Here is a 24,573-nt window from a genome sequence, read left to right as displayed (position 1 = left end):
GGAAATATCGTCGTGGCGATCCTGTTGAGGGGCAATGGGTATTTGGAGGTGTGGAAAGAAGGTATGGGAGATTATTTTAGTGGATGTGCGTGATAGAAGTAGGGATTTGTGATTAATTGTTATTTTATTTATTCGTGAACCATAGTATGAATTTTGAAACCTTCAATTATTTTTGGGCCATTTATTTTAAATTTTATTTTGTCCCATTTTTCTTCCTGGCTTTTGGAACTACAAAATGTACGAAGTTTCTTTTTACTCTCCTCTGAAATATGAAATTGCCCCCTTTCGATATACTTTTTCTTCTCACCTTAACTTTTTCGCTCATTAGCACAAAAAGACTTAACAGGTGCAAAACAAGATATCTGTCTACTTTGTCTGTCCCCAGTATTTCCTATTATTAACTTTTAGTTGGCAACACCATAATATACGACCTTTCGGGGAGCTTGTGTAAATTGCGTGTAAATTTGTTATTGAACATATATAAACAAGCAGGTAGAAAGCTCTTTTAAATATTTGTTGCATGCTTATGGTTTAAACTATGCGAAAGTTTTCATTTTGATTTGTTATTTATGAATATAGTATAATTTCATTTGTTATAAGAATGGAAGTTGTTTGTGTTGTAATGAATTTTCAAATAAAATTGTGCTGTCTATATGTATATTTATTTTAGTGACTAATTCGCAGTTGATAAAAGCGATAATGTAATATAGTTAATTCGCAAAATGTAATAAACCTCATTGTTTTAATTTTATCTCGCTTTATTGCTGCTTTTTTTTTTTTTTTTTTTTGTAATATATAGTTTAGATTATTAACCGTTTCGGACTTTTTTTTCTGTTTTCCATAGCTATGAGCACGTCTAAACTCTTGGTTGCTGCGCAAAGAACTTTTAAGAATTCCACGCTTCCTTATAGGAATTTTGGTTTTTGTGCAGTTTTAATGGCCAAAACTCCAACTGATCCAATTCAGAAGTTATTCCTTGAAAAGTTAAAAGAATATGGAAAACTGAGCAGGTAAATTCAATATGTGCCTTTTGTTTGAACTGTTAAATCCCATTTCACTATGCTGCTTTCAAAAGAGGATTTCAGCTATTCAGAAGGGAGGACTACATCGTTTAGCATCAAGAGAGCAGCATATTGTAACAATCAAATAGTAATAAAATTAAATATTGTATTCAGCAATATGAACATATCGTATGCATTGTGAAAAGTAGCTTCATGTTTTCTTTTCTGTGTGATTTTATTTCCAATCAGGAATATATTATTTGGTATTCAAAATTTTTGCAAAATTATTTATAAGCATAAAAAATAAAAAAGTGTTTAATACTGTTAATTAACTTAAATTGCCCCTAATAGGAAATTGGTTTGATATGTTTATTGGGATAAAGGAAAATTTTATTAAAAATATTTGAATGTTGAAATAAGGAAATGTATGCAGGTTATAACAGTATTCAGTTGAAATCAGTTTGAGTTTAAGGTGGGGGGGGGAGGAAATCATAAATGTTATGATTCCAGTGGGATTGAAAGGATTAAGTAAATATTTTGTAATATAATTAGTAAAATTATATATATGTAGAAAGTAAATTGTAAGAGTAAACTGCTATTAATTAAGGGTGAGATTTACTTAAATGTACAGGTACTAGTAGAACAGAATTGGATACTAGAATTTTGCCATTGTTGGTATAGGTGTAGTCCTTCTGTACTGACTGTTTTACCTCAATTTTGATGGACTGGGTGACGTATCGGAGGATTTTTCAACCCAATGTGTACTACCACCAACTCACTTTAAAGCATTTTTGCTCATTAATATTCTAAATGGCCTCATGCCACATTATATATACACAGTCAAAAGTCGTTAATTCGGACACCCATAATCCGGACCTCAAAGCTACAAACTTTCTGCGCATGCGTCGCGTTGACGCATGCGCGTAAGACCTTTACCGCTGCGAATTTGCGTGTGCCCGTGCGCAAAATACGTTTACGAATGCGCGTTTAATGTATAACGGATGGATAAGCTAAGCTAAAATTATCTAATTATCTATTTCAGTTAATGTTGCAGATTGCGTTGTTCCTTAATCTTCGAATTGGATCCGGATTATTATTTTTTGCAGACTGTTAGAGCAATTTTATAAAAGTAAGCTTGAACTTTCGATTATGTCAAATAGAATTTCCGATATATATTTACTAATATGTAAAGGATATACAAAGCGAAAGTATCTTTCGGAGTCCATTAAACAAAAAATGGAATTGCTGCAAAAAATGGATAATGGCATATTCTTTGTTTATCTAAACTTAAACGTTTGTTTATCTAAACTTAAACGTTTGTTTATCTTTAACGCCGCGGCGGCGTGCAATGAATTGGAAGTTGATTTATCAGCACTATCCTTATCTTGAGGGCAGATGTTTTTATTTTATTTGGCTTATAATTGCTTACTCAATGTAGTATTTCATCTCAATGTACTCCGTCTTTGATATGATTTAAATCAAATGCCTCGCCATTATAATTCGCTTCCGATAGCGAAGAAAAGTGACAGAGTTTATTGAAAATGAATAAATTTTGATTGACAAATTAGTCGGTATTCTCGACACAGCAATTATAGGACTTGAACAGCGGAACTTTGTAACTGAACAAGAAATTATGTCTGTTTATAGAATTAAAGAGAATGTATTATCACGTAAAAAACGAATCAACTGAAACAACTTACATTGAAAGAAATGTTTAATAAAGTAAACCAATAAATATTAAGCTTTTCTTTTGTCAATTTTGATACCCTTTAGATCATAATTGTTCTTTATTTCTTAAATTACGGTTTCATATTTTTACTTTTATAAATTCTGCATGCCATTTTACCAGATTTAAACTGATGATCTATAATCCGGAAAAATCAATAATCCGGAATCGCCGAAGTCCCGACGAGTCCGGATTAACGACTTTTGACTGTATATGTAAAACACAGACATTATATATATATATGTAAAATATAAAAAAAATACAATGGCTTTGCTCTTTACAAACCAGCAACCTTTAATTAATTTTCTGCAATTTAGGATCTTCCTAGACCAGTACCTTCTAGAATTTGCTAACTTATTACATAACCGCTACTATAAATACTGAGTATGTGCCATTTTTCAGTCAGACTGCTTCCTAATATCGCTTCTACAAGACTCCATGCTGCTCTGTCCATCCTTCTTTCCTTTGTTAGAATTAGTTATGATGCAGAAAGTTTAAATTCAATCCTACTTAGTTAAAATCACTATAAATATGTAATTTAGAAAGTTTTCATCTGAAAGAAAAATGATCTGCTAATTGGATCAAATAAAAATGTGCAATTAAAAGCTAAATCAATTTGTGTCATCTTTGGATATCCTCCTTACCACTCTGTAAAAAACCATGCCTGAACTTTGATTCCAAGCTTCACCACTACTGCTAATATATCACAGTTATTTATTTAGCCAACTGAATTTCCTGTGCGTGAAAAAGCTCCTATGGATTATATAATGCACTTTTAACTTTCATCGTCTACAGTGGGTCGAGGATATTTATTTAGAGCGTCAAATCATCTGCTGCTTGTGTTTTTGCTTTTTCCTTGGCTCCGAAATTATGCGATTTTTAAGTGTGCTGTGAAGTGTTTTGATTAGTGAAAATTCTTCAACAAAGTGTAATGTGAAACATTTTTTAGTGTTGATTTCATATTCAAAATTGGTATGAATACAAGATCTAAAAGTAAAATGGCAACTAATACTGAATCAATAGTTACAGTTGATGCTGCAAAATTTCAGTTTCCAATTTTTGGCAGGTCAAAAAGTGATTTTCCTATTGAAAAGTACATTCTACTGTTTGAACAAAAATGTGCCGCTAAAAATATTCGGGATAAAGATATAAACACTTTGATACAATGTACAAAGCCAAAAAACAGTTACCGGCTGATCTTTGGAACATGGTAATTGGTAGTTTGGCGACATTTTGGAGGCGATAAAGGTTACTACCTAGGACTGGTAATAATGTGAGAAGCACTCAGTTCCGATTACGCATTATTTTGTGCGAGGGAAATGAGAGATCATGAGATATGTCATGTGACATTAATGTACGAATTACAGTTCTTTAATCGGAAAAGGGGGGGGAATTTGGAAAACTGTAGTACTATATTATTTTGTATTAAGCTTCATTGTGTGTTGTGTGAAATAGTGGAAGTGTGCGTGCCACGTAATGAAGATTCTGAAGATTAGGTAAGTTAGTATTTTTAATCATTTGAGGATATTATTTTTATGCATTGTTCTAAATGTAAGGAGTAAATAAATTAATATGGTATTATTGGAATATTGTTATTAGCAATGATTTAGTTTAAAGTAATAAGAATTGTAATCTAATTTTTATTAATTTAATGTATGTGCTTATTTATATTTTAAGTAGTGTTTTTGAATTTAATTATATTTTAATTAAATGATCGTGATTTTGTGAGTTATATGTTTGTAGTATTTTGGAATACATTTGAGTAGAAATACATTGAGTATTTTCATGCATTTTCATGAAATTTTTCTAATTTATGAGAAAAAAGCACTGTACATGGATATAGTAAAGAGTGTGCGCAATGCCGTTTTTGTGCAATTCTGGGTTTTTTTTTAAGTAAAAATAAGTCGACGTGTACATGGTTTAGTGATATTTTAATTAAATGATAGTTATTTTGTGAATTTTATGTTTGTAGGAATTTGGTATACGTTTCAATTGAAGTAAACGTGCACAGAAGTAATTTAAATATTTGACACTAAGTATTTGGGCTGATCTTTAGAATATGGTAACTGGTAGTTTGGTGACATTTTGGAGGCAATAAAGGTTACTACCTGGGACTTTGGTAATAATGTGAGCAGTACTCAGTTCCGATTACGCATTATTTTGTGTGAGGGAAATGAGAGATCATGGGATATGTCATGTGATATTAATGGACGAATTACGGTTCTTTAATCAGAAAAGGGGGGAATTTGGAAAAATATCTGTGGCTGTATATTATTTTGTATTAAGCTTCATTGTGTGTTGTGTGAAGTAGGGTTGAATAATTTTGGGATTGTATGGCACTGTCTAAAGTGAATTCTAGATGTGATAAAGAGAATTTTGCTTTTTATTTAGCGGAGGAAGTGTGGAGGAAAAATTCGCAGAAAAAATCATTCAATAATTTTATTGAATCCATAATAAAAGTATGTAATAAAAGTATGTCCACCATGTAAGCAAGATTCTGAAGAAGATTAGTTAAGTTAGTATTTTTAATTATTTGAGGATATTATTTTTATGCATTGTTCTAAATGTAAGGTGGAAGTAAAGTAATTTGGTATTATTGGGAAAATTGTTATTAGCAATGATTTAGTTTAAAGTAATTAGGATTGTAAGCTAATTTTTATTAATTTAATGTATGTGCTTATTTATATTTTAAGTAGTGTTTTTGAATTTAATTATATTTTAATTAAATGATAGTTATTTTGTGAATTTTATGTTCGTAGGAATAATGGTTCGTAGGTGTAAATGGTTTATGTGCTATTCTGAAAAACGCGCAAGCAGTTTGCGATTGTGCACTTTTTCCCAATTTTGCAGTTAATATTTGTCATGATTAAGCAGTTTTGTTACATAAAATTTCTAGCATAAGTGTAATTCGGCTGCTAGATTGTTGGAAAAAGTGTTCAGTAAATAAAAGAAAAGAAACATGTCTTTACTTCGTGAAGACAAAATGGCGGCGAAAAAAAAAACAGAGGTTTGCTGTAGCGGAGTTGGTCGCCAAATTTTCGCCAAAAAAGTCGCCAAGTTACCATAATCCAAAGATCAACCCAGTTACCTTTTATTAGGCAACGGAGATTTTTTGTTATTTTGTACCTAGCACCCTGCAGCCATCAGGAAGCTAGTCGCGCTGGTCTGTTGGTGAGGACATGCGAAAATTTTGATTCAGCGTGTTCATGTCTTATTATATCATATCATTATTTATATGGAATTGTATTGTAGTGTTTCGTATTGAATTTTTAAACTATTTTCAAATATGTCAATGTATTGTTAATTACCTACGATGAGAAGAATGAATGCACATAATACATTATAAATTGTATATTTTCTATGTTTTGTATGGAAAGAAAATTTGAAATATCTTCCATTCAAAAATTATTATTGAATCATATTTATTGGAAAAAGTGCCTAATATTTGTGAACTTAGTCCACAAGATGAAAATAAGCTGGATTTACTAGCATCAAAAGACTTTTAAATAAGTATTTCATTTCATTTCAACTATTTTTATGAAAGGACTGTTCAATGGACATTTTAAGAAAAATTGAGGACTTTTATGCTTATAATTTATTTATTTATTATTATTCTTTAATATAAAATTTAGTTATATGTTTATTTATAAATCATTGTAAATTTGTATAATTCAAACACACTTATATGAGAAAAGATTATGATTTATGATAGAACATAGTTAAAGCTTGTAAGCTATGTCCTGGATGTTTCTTCATGTCTTTCCTCATACTTCTTGCTTCACTAATCTACTAATGCTTTGCTCACCCGGCCTCTTGTTTTTGAGGGGGGGGGATGCAAAGTTTTAAAGAAAAAAAAAAGATGACTTTGCTGTTTGCAAATCAGCAACCTTTACTTAATTTTCTGCAATTTAGGATATTTCCCCTAGACCAGTACCTTCTAGAATTTGCTAGCCTATTATGTAACCACTACTATAAATGCTGAGTAGGTGATATTTTTCAGTCGGACTGCTTCCTAATATCGCTGCTACAAAACTCTGTGTTGGTCTGTCCATCCTTCTTTCCTTTGTTAGAATTAGTTATGACACTGAAAGTTTAAATTCAATCCTACTTAGTTAAAATCATTGTGGATATGTAATTTAGAGAGTTTTCATCGAAAAGGAAAATGATCTGCTAATTGGGTAAAATAAAAATGTGTGATTAAAAGCTAAATCAATTTGTGTCATGTTTGAATATCCTCCTTACCATTCTGCAAAAAGCCATGCTGGTGGTGAACTGCCACGCAGGGGATACGTTCCATCAAAGTAGAGCGTAATGCGAAACAGTGCTAAACGAGGCTATCTTTACATGTAAATATTGGGGTTAGGGGAAGATGGCTAGGAAATTGGTTAGGTATTAAATTTAAAAAGTATGTTTTTTTAATAAAAATAAAACCAAAGATTTATTTCCTAAAGAAATTAATACCACATTATTATTTCTTGCAAAAATAAAAACAAAATATAAATAACAAAACGAATATTCTTAAAAAAAAAAAAAAACAAATAAAATTCTCAGTCAGTCATATTTAGTTAGCCTTCCGCGTTTTCAGTGTTCTGCCTTTTTGTGACAAAAGCATCTAATGTTGTTTGCCTTTTTCTTTTGTGTTGTTCTCTTAAAAGTTCTTCATAAACGGATAGAGCATCTCTAACACCACACCTTACTTTTGAGCTCCTGTCAAAATTCGGATCATTTTCAATGAATTGATCCATTATTTCAGTTATGGTAGACAAACTCCTTTTTACAAACGCCATCGAAAGTTTTTTTGCTCTTCTGAATCACTGCTGTCAACATTTTTGTTTTCTTCTTGTTCAGTTAATTCCTTGAGCTCATCATTAGAAAGACTAGCCGCTGCTTCTTGAATTATTTCTTCGACATCTTCCACATTTACCCCTTCAAAATATGTCTGTACAATACCGCACCAAACAAAAAATACAAGTACACTCTTTCGAATATGTATTTGAAACCTATCGCTGCATAATATTTCGGGGAATCCCCGTATGCTGCGAGCGATTTCGTGGAATCCCCGGGTTGAAATAAAAGAGCGCTAAACCGAAACAGCGTTAAGCGGGGTCTTACTGTATATAAATTTTTCAATTTTTGGCCTTTGGTAATAAATTTCTTACTTTATATTTTTACTGATAATTTTTCAGTAGATTAATGCATGAAAATACTAGGCATGATTATGATTTTTTTAAAAATATTTTGTAATTATGAAATATATATATATATACTTATAAATGTTAATGCCTTCACCAGGGTTTGTACCTGGGCCCAATGATTCAGCTGCCCACATTGCAAACCAAGTGGCTTTCAGTGGCATAGCTGGGGGATATCTGTGCTTGGGCATGGCAACCAGGGGGGCACCAAAGTTATGTTTGGAAATAGATGAATGAAATGTTTTTCTATTCTTAGCAAACAGGAGCGGACATGAAATTTTCACTTACTGCAACACTAACTGGGATTGTGGCGACATTCAAATAAACTTACAAACTAGTCAGGGCAGCACTGTGCTAGTAAATTTAATAAATAAAAGAATGATGGCAACTAAGTTTTCAATAATTCCAAGCATTTAATTAAATCCTTAAACCATAAGAAAGGGAGGGGGGAAAATATTTTTGTCCGGTTGTAGTTATATGATAAGATTAAAAAATCATACACATCATGTTGAATTTAATCTACTTTTCTGATCTATGGTTTTACATAATTGTAGTAAGTCTTAAAATATATTACCTGTGATTGTGATATTATTATTATATTTCAAATGACTGCATGTTATAAACTTAAAATCATATTTGCGATGGGCATATTTTGTTTTTAAAAAAGTTATCACTTCAATGTGTTGCTGTTTACCTTAGAACTAATAGAAGTTTTTGTTATTTCTCCATTGTAGCAGAAAAGGTATCCTGAATTAAACCAATTATTGAGTTTTCCTTTATGTTTTGAAGAAAAAGTATTAAAAATATTAATAAATAATAAAAAAGAAAGACGTTGATGAGATAATTTAAAGATACATGAATGTATTAAAATATTTGAGAATCGGTGGACTAGATTAACTATATGTGATTATGTTATTTCCAAGTTCTTTATCATCCATCTTAAAGAGATATGATTAACAATAATATTTTTTTCCTTTTTTAGTACGCAAGGAAGTAAATTAGTTGATATATCGCCAGAAAAACAGAAGGAGTATGATGAAGGTTTAAATAATTTGAAGAAACAGTATGGTGCTGATAAAGATGATTTTTCAAAATTTCCCACTTTTAGTTTTCCAGGTTAGAATTTTTATAGATCTGTTTTATATGTTTGTAGAAGCATTTTGCTTTTTAAAAAATTAAAGTCTAGTTTATATTTTCTGGAACATTTACTTTTTTAGTAAAGCAAAATATTACTCAAAATTGTCATATTCATGTTGAACATTATAAATTTTTTATGTTTATTAAGAGTGTGTTATGATTTGTTTGTTTGTTAGACATATTTATTTATTTTTGTATTAATTATTTTTTCAACAGAACCATTCATATTGTCATTTAGCAGTTATGTGATGTTTCACATTATCTTAAACTCAGTTCAAGCATCAGTTTTAATCAATTAATGATCTTGCTAACATTCATTACATATTTACTCAAAGAAAATAAATATAGCTTCTCCTGCAAGAAATTGTCAAATAATGTCATTTTTACTACTTATGAAAGACTTAGACACTTATAGCAATAGTAGCAACTTGTATGAACAGATTTTGATAATCTTGATTAATTCATATATATGCAGAACACCTTTTGACCCCCAAATCATCTTTCCCCCTTTTAGAATTTTTCTATTTTAAAGTATGCTTCTCATCTTCATATGCATTTTATTTGTAAAAGCTATGCAAGAGGTGTTACAGTCTACCTTCAGTATAATGACTGATCATTATAACATTCCATTGCACTACTCTTGAAAAAGTTCTTAGTTGATAAAAGTAAATTAATCCATTTTTCTTAGGTTGGCAAATGATTAACAAGTATCACCTGTATTAACATTTTATGATTATTTAAATTCACCTTCATGAATGGCTGCATAGTAATGAATGTTTTCTGTATGACCCAGAGTCCCAAGATAAATAACTTCCTATGAAATTCATTGAATATTTTGAATTGCAGATTTCAAAAAAGGTTGTCAATTTTGATTTGACAAAACTTATTAATACTGATTGCTAATTAAGTTTTAATATATTTGGTCTTACTATTCTCTAAAGAAAGCATTTAAAACTGCAATCTAAATCTGTGATAACAGATAAGAATGGTTGCTGTTCAGCATATTGTATAGAATTAACTTTATGCAACTGAAAAATATATTATTTTTAATATTTTTCATCATGATATACTTCTTATGAAATACTTTATCTTCCATTTTTAACCTAATTTTGAGAGAAAAATCAGATGTTGTATACGATTTTTGACAGAATGGATTAAATGAAAAATTTTATTACATTAAAAAGTGCTTATGAGCAGATGTACTAATATTACTGTAGTTTGTATTTAAGAGAAATAGATTATAATAATCACTTTCCATGCTGATCTTTTATTATTTATTTATTTATTTATTTTACTCAGTATATTTTGCTGGTTGTCTGGAACTTTTGAATGGATATCATAAATTAGAATTTTCTGAATTATAGTCTGGAAACACGAGAAAAAAAATTATGCAAGAAAATACAGTTGTTTATTCCACATTTTCCTTTTTATTAAGAAAATTAGAGGATATATGGCATGTATAAAAAATATTAGGATCTGCAAAGTTTTCTTATAAAAGTTATTATATGGAAAAGCATTAAATATGTGGTCTAAAAGAGTTATATGCAAATTAAAACATAACATAAATATTTAGTGGGTATTTACATATTTAACACAAGCATCTTACTAGAAGTTTCCAAATTGCATAAGCATTCTTCAGGCAATCATGCTCCCAACAATCCTTCAATAAAGCAATGTCGTCATTTTTGCTTGCTCCATTTTTCCTGTATTTCAAGTTACTTTGGGTTTCATAGACAGATGATGATATTTTTTGCCCTCAACTCTTTCATAGTATCGCTTCTGGAATTCTTCTAAAACGGAAGAAACTATGGGAAAAATTCCGCAGGAATTATTTGGTATTTCTATAAAACTGTGATATTTCACTGCAAAATCGCTAAAGGAAACAATGATGAGGTGTGCAGTGCAGTGTTTGTGCGATTCTGTGATATTTTTTTTAATGAAAACAGACCATCAGGGGAAAAAAACGATGTTAAAAAAATTAAAGGATTTTGGTAAAAAGTATTTTATTTTTTTACTATATAATCCTTATTTTGCAGAAAAACACTAAATAATATCAAGGTGGTTACGTTAACGTTAATATGCCAATACCATTCAGTGTCAACATTTTTTGTCATTTAGCAGATATGTAGGTGCTAATTGAATCATTGCATCAGTTTGTTCAGGCTGTCTAGTAGAATGCACTTTACAACCACAACACTTTTGCCCTTCAGTTTTGATGAAAGTAGCATAAACAATATAATTTCTGTGACATAGCCTAAGAATTAGTTGTACAGAAGACTATGCAGGCTTCTAGCAGAAAATCAGATGTGCTAATTTTGATCCTTCTGCATGAAAACATGTTACTCAACTAGCTTAGTGTTTGAAAAGGAGTGAGATGTATGCTTTTTTTAACTAAAAAAAAAGTTTTGATTTTTTTTGTTTTTTTTTTTCCTCCCCATGGAGCTGAGTTAAATCTGGAGCTTAGCATTATTTATTGGGCCCTTTTAATGGGGGGGGGAAGGCTTGTACATTTTTTATTTGGACAATGAATAGAAAGCATTAATCTTTAAGAAATCAGAAAACAATCCTGTGTCATTGCTGTTTGCATTTCCCGTTTGTGACTTTAAAACTGATAGAATTTTGCTAATTGTATGCAAAAATTGAAAGAATGCTTTCTTCTTATTCTGATATGGATGGGCATCTTGAATGTTTTTCCTTAAGGTCCCTCATTGTCTGATATTACAACCACTGAATGATGTCATTTGAAAGATTAGTTTTTAAATTTCCTGTATAGGATCTGCTGAACAGAAAAATAGCTGAAGTCACAATTTTCAGTCCATGATATGCTTTCTGTTCTGGAATTGTTGTTTTTTGTGGCATTTTTGGCCACTGTTATAAAAAGTTAAAAAAAATGAGAATATATTTTTAGGAAGAAAACGTTCTGAAGATTTTAGGGTACTTTTCCATTTCGCCAAGCAGGCTTTATTTGTGACAACTTTCAGTATACACATAAACTACGCTATAAAATTCTAATCCTCTCAGTAATTATCTACATTAATTTTAAGTTGAATCTTAATTTGGAATACAAGTTTTAATCCAAGAATTAGTTCAATTCGTATGAATAGCTTACTCAGAAATTATGTAAAACTGCAGTGCTTTGCTTCGGTAGTGCATTTTCATTAGAATGGATAAATTTAACCCTTGACTTTGCCTTTTCTATATTTTCGCCTTCGGATGAGTGGTGTGATTGCATCCTAATTGACTTCATTACCACGAATGGTCTTAGAATTAAAGTACTTGCTAAAAATTATATGTAATTGTGTGCTAGTGTTAAAAGAAACAATCAATCTGATAAAAAAGTGGTTGCGACTTGTTTTGAAAATGAGGCATAAAAGATTACCAGCGAGGATATTCCGTTTGGCTTCGGTTGTACCATTTTGGGTGACTTTATCGGTTGCCTAGCTTGGAAAAGTAACGAATTTTAAAGTCTTTACCACATTCTGATTCGCCGGTTCATATCACGTGACCCCAAGTGATCTCATCTCACGTAAACTACGGTACAAAAATCTAATTCACTCGGTAATTATCTATATTAATTTCAAGTTAAATCTTAATTTGGAATACGAGTTTAAATGCAAGAATTATTTCAATTCGTACGAATAGCTTACTCAGAAATTATATAAAACCACAGTGCTTTACTTCGGTAGTGCATTCTCCTTAGAATGGATAAATTTAACCCTTGACTTTTCTATATTTTAAATATAGAAAAGGGTTATATATATATTTATATATATATAACCCTTTTCTATATTTTCGCGATCGGGTGAGCAGTGTGACTGCACCCTAATTGACTTAATTTCCGCGAATGGCCTTAGGGCATAAAATTGAACTATCTGGAAAAAATTATATGTAATTGTATGCCAGTATTGAAAGAAACAATCAATCTGATAAGAAATGGCTGCGACTTGTTTTGAAAATAGGGCGTATAAAGGTTACCAGCCAGGATATTCTGTTTGGCATTAGTTGTATCATTATTGGCGACTTGATCACCTGCGCCGGCAAAACGGAAAAGTACCAATTTTAGCATACCTAATTTATCTTTAATACATAATTGCCTGTTTTTGAAATTAATTTTTTAAGCATTATTGGCGACTTGATCACCTGCGCCGGCAAAACGGAAAAGTACCAATTTTAGCATACCTAATTTATGTTAATACATAATTGCCTGTTTTTGAAATTAATTTTTTAAGCAGTAAGATGAGATTTCCATTATAAAGTGAGAAAACAAACATTTTGGTATTGTTATTTTATTTTATTTAGTTTTATGGATAATTTTAGTTAGGTACATTAGCAGCCTTGACTGCAATGCAAGTTTGCATCAGATTGTATGCTTTAGATTGTTCAGAAATGCTTGTGTCAAGAGAGCATGTTCATGTTAAATTGCATTCCGAAAATCCTGCAAAGTATTAAGTGATGATTTGCCATCTTTAACAGTATCAAGACTGTTAAGTGTGTTTCTCTCTTGATTGTGTCATGTTTAGAATCTTTCCAAAGAAAACATAAACCCATCATTAAAGATAATTAAGCTGCAAAGTAATAGTGCTCAAATCATGGTGCTTTTTGCACCATCAATGGACACTTGGGATATTTTTCTACATTTCAAAGCCTAGTTATGAAACACTGATTAAGTCCACCAATGGCCGAGCAGTAAAATCCCTTAACACTGGTAGTTCTAACCTGGACTCAAATCAAGGTGAATGGGCTGGTTGCATGAGCATTGTCATGGTTTTTCCCAATGTGTAATGTGTGCACAAGCCAGTTTCCCTTAAAAAGTCCTTCACAAGCACATCCCTCCCCTTTAGACAGATAGCTGTAGTGTGCTTTGCTATAATAAACCTCCCCTCAAAATATCAATAAGAAAATTTGGCTGACAGCTAGAAGATGCAGCAATCTTATGTTTCCTTTGTATTTAAAAAAAATATGAAGAGTACGTAATTGTGATAACCACTCAAAAATATGCATTATCATTATTTCAGGTTGTATATTTGTTGACTAAGTTGTGCATTAAAATTTTATTCTTTATTGAATATTAAAAATTTAGTTATTAAAATAATTGAATTCACTTAAGAATTCAAATTTTAAATTAAATTATTAAAATAGATTTTGTATATAGTTTGCTTCTTTGATCTGATAATGATTTGCTGTCTGAAAATATTGATTTTTTTATTTGTATGAACTGTAAAAGAAAATTTATTTACATGTGAGCATTTATTATTATTATTATTCCTTTTTTTAGAGCCTAAACTTGATCCTATCAACCTGGAAGAAAGAAATGAAGAAAATATTTAGATAATAAATATTACTAATGTAGAAATGTATTCAATGTATGAACGTGAACTGATTTCAATTACAATGTAAATCTAATTTAGTTCATTGTGTTCTTTTTCTTAAATAATATAAAAATACTGCTCATTATTGAAAGAACAGTTCATGTTTAAGTACAATAAAAAATCATTAGTAAAGATATCAAGAAAAATACTTAAATTATATATACACACATACCCATTCTTGTAGTTTAATTAGTTTATTATTTTATTTTTCAGAATTATTAAAAGTTGACTAAATATATGATTTAATGATATAAACTGTATGAATTTTAATCAGTACTTTATTTATAAGGGTTTTTGTTCAATAAAATGCTTCAAAAATTTACTACTTTTAATGGTATATAGAATAGATGTATACTAATACCATATATAAAATTAAGTTCCTATTTTATTAGTTTTTATTAAAAAACTATCAACAAGGGGTATGCTGGGTCCCTCTTGCTTATGCAGCAGAAATGAAATATAATCATAAGGTATAGTCTGGAATACTTTTCTTTCTATAGCAGAATATTTATTCTTAAAGAGAAAGTATACCTTGTCCTCAAAATCAAGCCCACCAGTGGCCCAGAGGATAAGACCATTAAATATTTGTATTAACACCTAAAAAGAGGTACAAGATTTATTCCCCAGAGCCACCGTTTTCCAAACAGGCGAGCATAGTTATGCGATGTATTGGGGGAAAATAAGTACAAGTTTTACTTTCTAAAAACTGTTTATTTTCACAAAATAAAGACTAAAAGAAAAAATGAAAGCTCAAAATTTAATTTTTAGAGTAAAAATATAATAAAAAAAGATTTTTGTATAATAAGAAAGATCCCTCCAAAAATGGAGTTTTGATTAATGTATTTTTAGACTAATAAAGTGTAATATCAGGTTTCAGTGTTATACCTTGAAAATCAGTATATCTAAAAAAACATATATTTCTTCTGAATTGGTTGGATGCCAAGATATTTTTCTTGATTTTCCTTTTGCAGGATGTTAGTTCATATACTGGTCTGCAAAACAGTTAGTTTCAGTAACAATATGAACCACAAGCAGTTCATCAAAAAATAATTCAAAAAGATAGTGGGTTTGAAACATCCGTTACATCTCTCTTTATTCCTGCCACATGTTATAGACAGTAAACGAAAATGGAAGACACAGGGGAAAAAAAAAAATGTTTTACTCAAACAAGAAACATGAGCAAATACCACACAGTCATTACTTTCACCTTTCAGAAACATACCCCTCTCCAGTTCCTCCCCCTTCTCTGAAATAGTAATCTGCTTCCCATACACTGTCAAGGCCATTGTGGTGTTGCATTGCAAAGCTTTGCAAATGATTTTACTGGTAGCAGTGCAAAACAAATGATAGCATTTCAGAAGAGTGTATATATATGCCTGGGGCAGTTAACACATAAGCTGAGCAAGGCATATATATATATGCCCATGGCAGATTCAAATCATAGATAGCTAACTGGCTGAGAATGTGGGTAACAAATCAATTTCTGCTGCAAAGTTCATTATGAAAGCATCCCTTTTATCTGTTCTGTGCTTTACACTAAGTTTGCACCAGTTAAACAAATTCTTAAAATTGATAGTTTTTTATGAAAGCAATGCTTAACTAAGCTTGATTTTTGCTTTATTTTATATGTTTAATAATGTAACATACAGGACTATGTACTTCCTTTTAGCCACTTTAACTGTACTTGTATCATCATCCAGTGTAAAATTTCATTCTTTATTCTTTTGTGAACACACCTTTCTATTCACATTGCAGGGATTTTATTATTAGTCTTGTTGCTATTGAGAAGTTTCAAAATAATATTAGACAATGCTGATAAAGTTATATATACTGTTTTTAATCTTTTGTGCTAATAAACAATATTCTATTATAATTTGAAGAATTCATTAAAGATGAGTGTGGTTGATGCTTATTCATTAGATTACAGTGCAACCATTTTATTTCTTTTCTTTTCCTTTCTTCAATGGCAGCAAATCTTGCCAAGCAGACTTTATTGGCGACAACACACAGTATACACATAAAAAATGTTGACAAATGTTAGTTTTAATTTCTTATTTTGAAGGTAAAAACATTTTAATGTCATTTAAAATTTTGTAAAATAGCCAATAAATAAAGACAATAAATTTGTAAAAAGACATTAATTTTAAGAATTTACTATGCTTTCATGGTACCACATTATGATTCGCTGCTTCATATTACGTGACCCCAAGTGATCTCATTTCACGTAAACTACGGTACAAAAATCTAATTCACTCGGTAATTATGTACATTAATTTCAAGTTAAATCTTAATTTGGAATATGAGTTTAAATGCAAGAATTATTTCAATTTGTACGAATAGCTTACTCAGAAATTATGTAAAAGTGCAGTGCTTTACTTTGGTAGTGAATTCTCCTTAGAATGGATGAATTTAACCCTTGACTTTCCCTTTTCTATATTTTCGCCATCGTGTGAGCGGTGTGACTGCACCCTAATTGACTTAATTACCGCGAATGGCCTTAGGGCATACAATTGAACTATCTATTAAAAATTATATGTAATTGTATGCCGGTATTGAAAGAAACAATCAATCTGATAAGAAATGGCTGCCGCTTGTTTTGAAAATTGAGGTGTAAAAGGTTACTAGCGAGTATATTAAGGATGGCATTGGTTGTACCATTTTTGGGAACTTAATCTCCTGCGCCGGCAAAATGGAAAAGTACCTTTTATTTTTTATTTGAATTACTAGTAAAGCTTAAAAATCTTTGAAAACATTCAAACTGTATGAAATAGAAGTATGAGAGACAGCGACATTCTTTACAGTTTTAATAATTGAATTACTCTCTCATGTTAATTTTAAATATAAATAATTTATTACACTTATTTTCAATAAAGCCTAACCTTAACTGTTTGAAATGTAAATTTAAAATAAATAATTTTATTGATGCTAATTGTTGGTTGATGTTAATTTACAACAATAAACAATTGATTATTGCTACTTTCAGCAGAAAATAGTTAATATACCTAGTGTCAAATGCGAGAACACGTTGTGACATCACAAGCTTATTCTGACCTATCTATGACATCATTCAGATCAGTCTTTGCAATTTTTTTTATGCTAATTGTTGATTGATGTTAGAATCTCTGCAAGCTGATTAATAGTTAAAAATCAGGTGATAATATATGCATCATACATTTCAAATAATCAAAAAATGCTTTACATTGAAATGTAAATTGCAGCTAATACTGAAATTGGGGAATTTTGATTTAGAATTCTGCCTGGATAAAATGCTGATAGCAAGAAAAAGTAAATGATAGCTGTAATAAAATGTGCAAATAAAGATTTTCTAGGAATTCTATAGTTACATAAGATGATTTTATGAGAATAGTGTAAAAGATCTCTTTTGCATTCACTATTACGATGAAGGTCGATACTTACAGTTCTTGGCCTGGCAACAGTAATTGCTAGGCGACCGCCGATATTTTTAACCATAACTTCTTCAGAAATTTTTTCTATTTTAGCGTGATTAGTGTTGTTTACAATAAACTGAAAAATTCATCTCGGGCAAAAAATAAAAATGACTCGTAAATATTTTCGTATGATTATTTTTCATAACTTTGGACGGGGATTATCAAGACGAGTGCTTCAATGAACTTGGTTCTTTGTACAAGACATAAAGCACCATCCTACAGCACTGTAAAAAACTTGTATAACGAATTCAATCGTGGTTGACGTTCACTCCAGCTCTAGTCCTGTGAAGGTCGTCCAAAATCGGTTTTTTGGCCAGAAAATAACAATGCTTCGCGTGAACTGATAAAACAAGATCGTCATGTGACATACCGTGAGATTGAGGCATTTTGGGGCATTAGTATGACAAGCATCAATAAGATATTACATGAAACATTTGGCCATAAAAAAGATTTGTTCGCATTGGATCCCACATAATCTGACAAACTCACGGGACACGACCATTTGTGTGCCAGAAATCATCGGAGAAATTTTAAAAAAAGCAGAAGTGGTGAAATCATTCTTCATTATGACAGTGCGAGCTTTTACACAGCAACACAAACAAAGGAATTTTTGACGGGCTAAAACATCAAATTGATTAGTCATCTGCCGTACAGCCCTGACTTGGCACTCAATGACTATTTTTTATTTCCGCACAAAAATAAATTACATGGTCAAAGATTTGTGACACCCGAAAAAGCAGTTGATACATTCAAAATGCATGTTTTTGAGTGGAAAAAGTGCTTTGAAAATTGTTTCAAATGCATGCAAAAGTGTATTGATCTTCATGGTAGAATATTTTGAAAAACATTAAAACCAATTTCGATTGTAAAAATTTGCTTCTCATTATTAGGCAATATTGCTGTTTTGTTTCAATTTCATGCTTTTATGCAAAATAACTCATGATTTAAAAAAATATTTTTATACAATAGGATGTGTAAAATGTGAATTTGAAGCTTAAATGCACTTACCATCACACACCATTCATTTTGAATAAAAATCTATTTCAGCTTTTCATTCTATAATTAATCACTTTATTCTTTCTCACAAATCAAAATATACATTCAAACTTGAGATAAATAAAGAAAATTAAAGTTTTATTTTTAAGCTTGAACTGTAAGTGTTACATTGTTACATTTATATGCAATCACACCTTTTTTTATCACACAATAAATAAGAGAATTGTGAACACCCATCTGATAGATAAGATGTTCCCACCTACAGAAAATAAGAATAAAAAAATCACAACTAAATAATGATAATACTAACTCATACAAGTATAGTGTAATTATAAATATATTGAATCTTTTAATTAAAATACTTAATTAGAAGTAGCATGTATTCAAGAAATATTTTAATCAGCTAGTAAACATCTGTGGATTCACATATTTAATTCACTGCATCTTTTCATTAAAACCGAAGCTTGAATAAAATATTTAAGGAGTATTATGTATATGATGTATTCATATACATTGAATTAAATAAACAAAAATTAGTTTTATTTTAATAATCTGTTGTGTGGTGCTTCAGTTCTCCGAGTCCTTTTCTTTAATTAATTCTAAATTTTTCATGTAATATAGGAATTTTAGAATAGTTATATTGTTTGTTGTTATGCAAACTATATTTCTAGTTATTGAGCTGAGGAGCGGCGCAAATGCAAGGTTTTATAAGTGAGCGTTTCGAGCGTCGGGGGTTACTGAAGTTCCAACGACGCAGATGTTCTTTTGAGATGCACTTTTAAAGCAAAAGGTTTGCTGTATTCTTGAGTCGCCGTTCCTGAGTCAATGTGACGTTTGAAAAGCGAATAAAGAGATTTGGTCGAGATTATGAACTTGAGATTTCTTGAGTTCTAGTGAAGGTACAGTCGCAGGTCAACATACAGTTCACTAACCATTAACGATGGATCATCTTTTACCATCCAGTGTCTCTTTCACTGTTGAAAAACGTTCGGCGTCGTTGTTCCTGTCAACTAGATTCTACAATGGAGCAGCGTCAGTGTCAAGAATAGTTTCATTCGACATGGATTCACTATATTTCACAGTCAACATTAATGAAATCTTCAGCTTCAGTTGAATTCATTATGATAAGCTGAAGCAAGTTAAGAAGCATATCATTAGTCTTCGAGTTCAACATATCCAGTATCCGAACAAGCCTTCATGAAAGAGTTCTATATAGTGATGTTTGATACTCCACATTTTATTGATGAAACGAACAACATCTCGAACATTTATTGATATTTTCTGCTCTTATTATGTGAATCGTATTTAATAAGGCATAACTAATTGGAGGTAATACATTTTGGAAGCTGTGAATCACAACTTGATCCATTGTCTGAAGGACTAATGAGATGTTTGCAGACAAGAACTTTAGTTTAATGTTGTTGAGGTTTTCAACTGCGGGATGAATGCTGCACGGTAGTCCACCAGTAAGAAAATTTGTCTTTTTTCAATTCAAAAGCTATGATCCCATTGACGAAGTTATTGAAAAATTGCCAATGTTGTCCAGGTTTTATTGTTAAACTGTCAATTTAGTGAAATACACTTGACTTTTTAAAAATATCTAGAGCTCTAAAGTTTTCTTGTTAGTGGCAGTTCTTTCTCTGACCCTGTTGCAGATATCAACAAGGTTACTTAGTCTTTCGAATTTTTACCATGAATACATTTTCATCTTGCAAAGTTCAATGTTTTGTTCTGGCATTCGTTAATAAAATAGTCCTATCTGAATCCTCAATGGAGATATGAGATGAAGAACCTGTAAAAATCCTCAACTATTCCTAAATTCGGTTATTATGATGTCATTTCTCTGAATTAATAAGACTCACTTATTTTTTCTAACTTAAATGTTATGCCTCTCTTCTGTGCAACTGCCCAGCTGCTCTGTTAACCACCGAACTGTTGGCCATTATCCAGCTGCTTAGTTTAGATCTTCAGCATAAGTCCATTGAAAAACACAACTAAAGATCTTAAGAGTAAACCATTGAGGTGATGGTTAATTAAATAATCAAAACTTTTTTATGTAATTTTTGTATGTGTTTTCAAAGCGCACAGAACTTTATCCTGTTTTTAAAGATGTTACTTACAGTTGAATTGTTTACTTCTTACTCTCATCTACTGACTAACGGCTGCAATCAATATCATAGAAAATTTGATTCTTATTTTCCAAAGAGAATACATTATGCTTTGACATGCTCGACTGTTCAAAACTTATAACAAAACAAAGTAGTTATAAGGTATTTCTCACGCCCTCTTAGCGTGCCTTCGTGGTGTGGTGGTCTGCACACTGGGCGCGTATTCCAGAGGTATGTGGTTCGATTCCCGGCGAAGACATTGCTCATTTTTTTCTCTCTCCAAAATACCTAATATCTCTACGTAGTTAGTTAGCCATTTCATTCCAATTATTGAGATGACCCTGATTTCACATCCACTCCTACATAAGAAGTAATTATATGCTTTACATGTGGTCTCAAAAGGGTGAGAAAAACCTCACCCTTTTGGGAACCACTCACATTTTCCTTTCCTCTGTGTTTTCTTTTATTGTTTACAGGACAATATTCAATTCAGCTCCCGAAAATGACATTTGTCTCTCTTCGTTTGAAAAAATAAGATTGCAGTAGAAGCTTTTATTGGACATATACTAGCATAAAATTCGAAGTTTTCACTTTCCTGATAAAATAGCAAGCTACAACATAAGCATTTTCAATGATAATAACCTGTCTCACTTTAAAAAATATTTTAAGATGCGGGTAATAACAATTCACTCTGGACAAATTTTGAGGGAAACAGATGCCCAAGTAGTCTCCAGCAGAGTCGAGTGGCAGTGGCGTAGTGAGCATAACTGGCGCCCGGGACAAAATACCTTTTTAACGCCCCCCAAATAAAACAGTAATATTATATATAGAATATATTCATAATAAGAAAATAATGCAATAATAATAAAATGCTGAATCTGCCATAAAATACTCTAAAATATATTGTTTCGTTATTTTTTCCTTCACGTTTGTACGAGGTTCGTGTGGATTTGGAGTGAATAACGATAACAGCACTTGATGGAATATCGAAACATACTTTATTTACCAATATTAATCAGAACAACTCCAAAACACTTTTAGAGTCGTCGAAGATCTACTATAAACACGCTGGAACAATCAGAAACACAGCCTTCACAATGTCAGGCAATAATGGTGGAGACAGCTTCACTGCGAAGCACTAGAGTACAGCTTCCGACTCTGCTCGGTCATTCTCGTAACTCCACGTACTCTCGAGACTCACCACGCTACAGCTCGCAATGCACTCGAGACACATAGAGCACAGCTCGCGATGCACTCGTGACACACAGAGCACAGTTCCCGACTCTTCGGTTCAGTCGTTCCTGGAGCACAACACACTCTCTCGGCGATGCACTAACGGATTCTTTCGGTGCACTCGACCACCCATTTGGCATTCGCTGACCGACTGTCAACTCGATCGACTCCACACGGACTGACTCGATACTGACAAGACACACTAACTAACTGACTGAGGACCACCAGGGTTTATATAGCTTTAGGCTTGTGTTCGAGAACATGCTGGGTTAAACCGGTAAGAATTCGTTCCAGAAGGTTCTCCATCCGTCCATGGCATATCACTGATTTTGTCGACAAATGGGCGATTTCCCGCCAAATGTGGCATTCCTGCATTCCTTGCTATATTATGGCAACCCTCAAACTCCTTTACGGGGAAGCCATCTTAACGCGCCTGTACATTTCGTAACACTGCCCTCTCCCAAGGACTGCACGTCCCGGGCAGTACAAGCCTTGTTCAGAAGCTTAATTCGATACAAACAAAACGTAATGAAACAAACATAAGGTATAAATAAATAGCATAATCAAAGAAACAGATATTTACACTATGTACAAGTTACATACTCAAACACATCACAATTTTAAATTATAAAATTTAAAGTTAAGAATGAATTTCAGTTTCACTCTTTTCATTAAGTTATACCCGGGTCAAATACTTTTCCACGGCAGTTCTCAGATGCATTTCCGTTTTGCATATCACAATCTGAAGATATAGTCCTTTCAGACTTTTCATCCACAGGAAGATGTGAAACAGTTCGTTAACCACTCTGTAGTTCATTCGCAGCATGCATACAGTTCACCTCGGTATTTTTAGCAGCTGGTACGTACTCGTTTTCCCCCATTTCCTGGGAACCAGCTCCAAATTCTGCATCAGAGTCATGAACGGAACCCGATTCTTTACAAACTGAAGCATCCTGGTTTAGAATCAAGTTATTGTCTGCACAATCTGTATTATGAGACGCACACATAGTTTGCGAAAGTGGGTTAATTTTCTTGCAATACTAGAGCGCATTGCTTAAGCTGCACATCAGCTTCTCCAATCTCTTCATCGCATGCACTTTCAGATGGTTAACACTTGCTGACTGCGTTTTTATAACTTCACTATCAGTTTCTACGAACATGAGAGTCATATTTTCACTTTCTTCTATCTCTACTTCAGGCACGTGAGAATCAAAATCTTCTTTCCCGTTTTTCATTTCTCATTCTTTATCTCGTTACATATTTCTTCCTTCATTTCTGGATCTTTCTCAGAGAGTTCATTAGCTGCTTTCTTCATTTATTCATCCTTTGATTTTTCAGATGCCACTTCTCTCATTTCCACATTGTCTTTCATGGCTCCAGTTTCTTCTATAAGCTCCACTTTCAGCTGTTGGAGTTGCTCTCCCAACTTTTCTCAGCCGGCTTTCATATCAGCTGTCATCTCTTCATAGCCAGCTTTTATCTCAGCATATCCGGCTTTCAACTCCTCCTGTCCGGTTTCCATCTTTTCTTGGAATTTAGCAAAGGTAGTCATGAGCTGTCTTAATATATCTTCTATTGGTCTTGTCACTGGCATTCACCTTCAAATTCTACTTCTGACACCAGTTGTTCCTTTATTTTTTTTTTTTCGTACGAGGTTCGTGTGGATGTGGAGTGAATAATGACGACAGCACTTGATGGAATATCGAAACACACTTTATTTACCAATATTAATAAGGACAGCTCCAAAACACTTTTAGAGTCGTCGAAGATCTACTATAAACACGCTGGAACTATCAGCGACACAGCCTTCACAATGTCAGGAAATAACGGTGAAGACAGCTTCACTGCAAAGCACCAGAGTACATCTCCCGGCTCTGCTCGGTCGTTCTCAGAACTCCGCGTACTCTCCACACTACAGCTCGCGATGCACTCAACGACACACAGAGCACAGCTCCCGACTCTTCGGTTCAGTCGTTCCCGGAGCACAACACTCTCGACGATGCACTAACCGCGATAGACTAAAGATTCTTTCGGTGCACTTGACCACTCACTCGGCACTCGCTGACCGACTGTCAACTGGATCGACTCCACACGGACTAACTGACTTTATATAGCTTTCGGCTTGTGTTCGAGAACATTCTGGGCTTAAACTAAAGTTTCTCCATTCGTCCATGGCATATCGCCAAGTTTGTCGTCAAATGTCGCCAAATGTGGCATCCCTGCCTTCCTTGCTATTTGTGGCAACCCTAAACTTCTTTGCGGGGAAGCCATCTTACCGCGCCTGTACATTTCGTAACAATATTATTAAGACTAGTCACTACCTAACTACACTAGCATTGGATTCGGAAATATATCTGTGTCA

The 24,573-nt window shown here is 32.3% G+C and overlaps 2 protein-coding genes across 3 annotated transcripts in view; one reads left to right on the top strand and one right to left on the bottom strand.

Annotated features, from left to right (window-relative positions):
* Nucleotides 1–353: 353 nt before the first annotated feature.
* Nucleotides 354–16,298, top strand: LOC118181672 (ATP synthase peripheral stalk subunit F6, mitochondrial-like). The gene is made up of 4 exons (XM_035350853.2): nt 354–492; nt 845–1,010; nt 8,902–9,035; nt 14,332–16,298. The coding sequence occupies exons 2-4, from the start codon at nt 847–849 to the stop codon at nt 14,382–14,384; spliced, it is 351 nt and encodes a 116-aa protein (XP_035206744.1). The 5' UTR covers nt 354–492; nt 845–846; the 3' UTR covers nt 14,385–16,298.
* A 2,624-nt stretch (nt 16,299–18,922) lies between these two features.
* Nucleotides 18,923–24,573, bottom strand: part of LOC118181671 (putative imidazolonepropionase) — a 30,621-nt gene continuing 24,970 nt past the window's right edge. For both annotated transcript variants that reach the window (XM_035350851.2, XM_035350850.2), the window contains one exon: nt 18,923–19,129. In XM_035350851.2, coding sequence (XP_035206742.1) covers nt 19,049–19,129 — 81 coding nt within the window. In that variant the 3' untranslated portion in view covers nt 18,923–19,048. The remainder of the gene's footprint in view (nt 19,130–24,573) is intronic.

The sequence above is a fragment of the Stegodyphus dumicola genome, chromosome 10 (assembly GCF_044657685.1).
Source record: "Stegodyphus dumicola isolate Sdum_Otavi_A_Nest chromosome 10, ASM4465768v1".
NCBI lineage: Eukaryota > Metazoa > Arthropoda > Arachnida > Araneae > Eresidae > Stegodyphus > Stegodyphus dumicola.
This window is presented reverse-complemented; position numbering and strand designations above follow the sequence as displayed.

What these genes read in the sequence shown, in the direction of transcription:
- LOC118181672 (XM_035350853.2), top strand. Translation starts at nt 847, where the DNA reads ATGAGCACGTCTAAACTCTTGGTTGCTGCGCAAAGAACTTTTAAGAAT. An exon ending in GAATATGGAAAACTGAGCAG is followed by an intron (nt 1,011 to 8,901) that starts GTAAATTCAATA and finishes TTCCTTTTTTAG; the next exon opens with TACGCAAGGAAGTAAATTAG. An exon ending in TCCCACTTTTAGTTTTCCAG is followed by an intron (nt 9,036 to 14,331) that starts GTTAGAATTTTT and finishes TCCTTTTTTTAG; the next exon opens with AGCCTAAACTTGATCCTATC.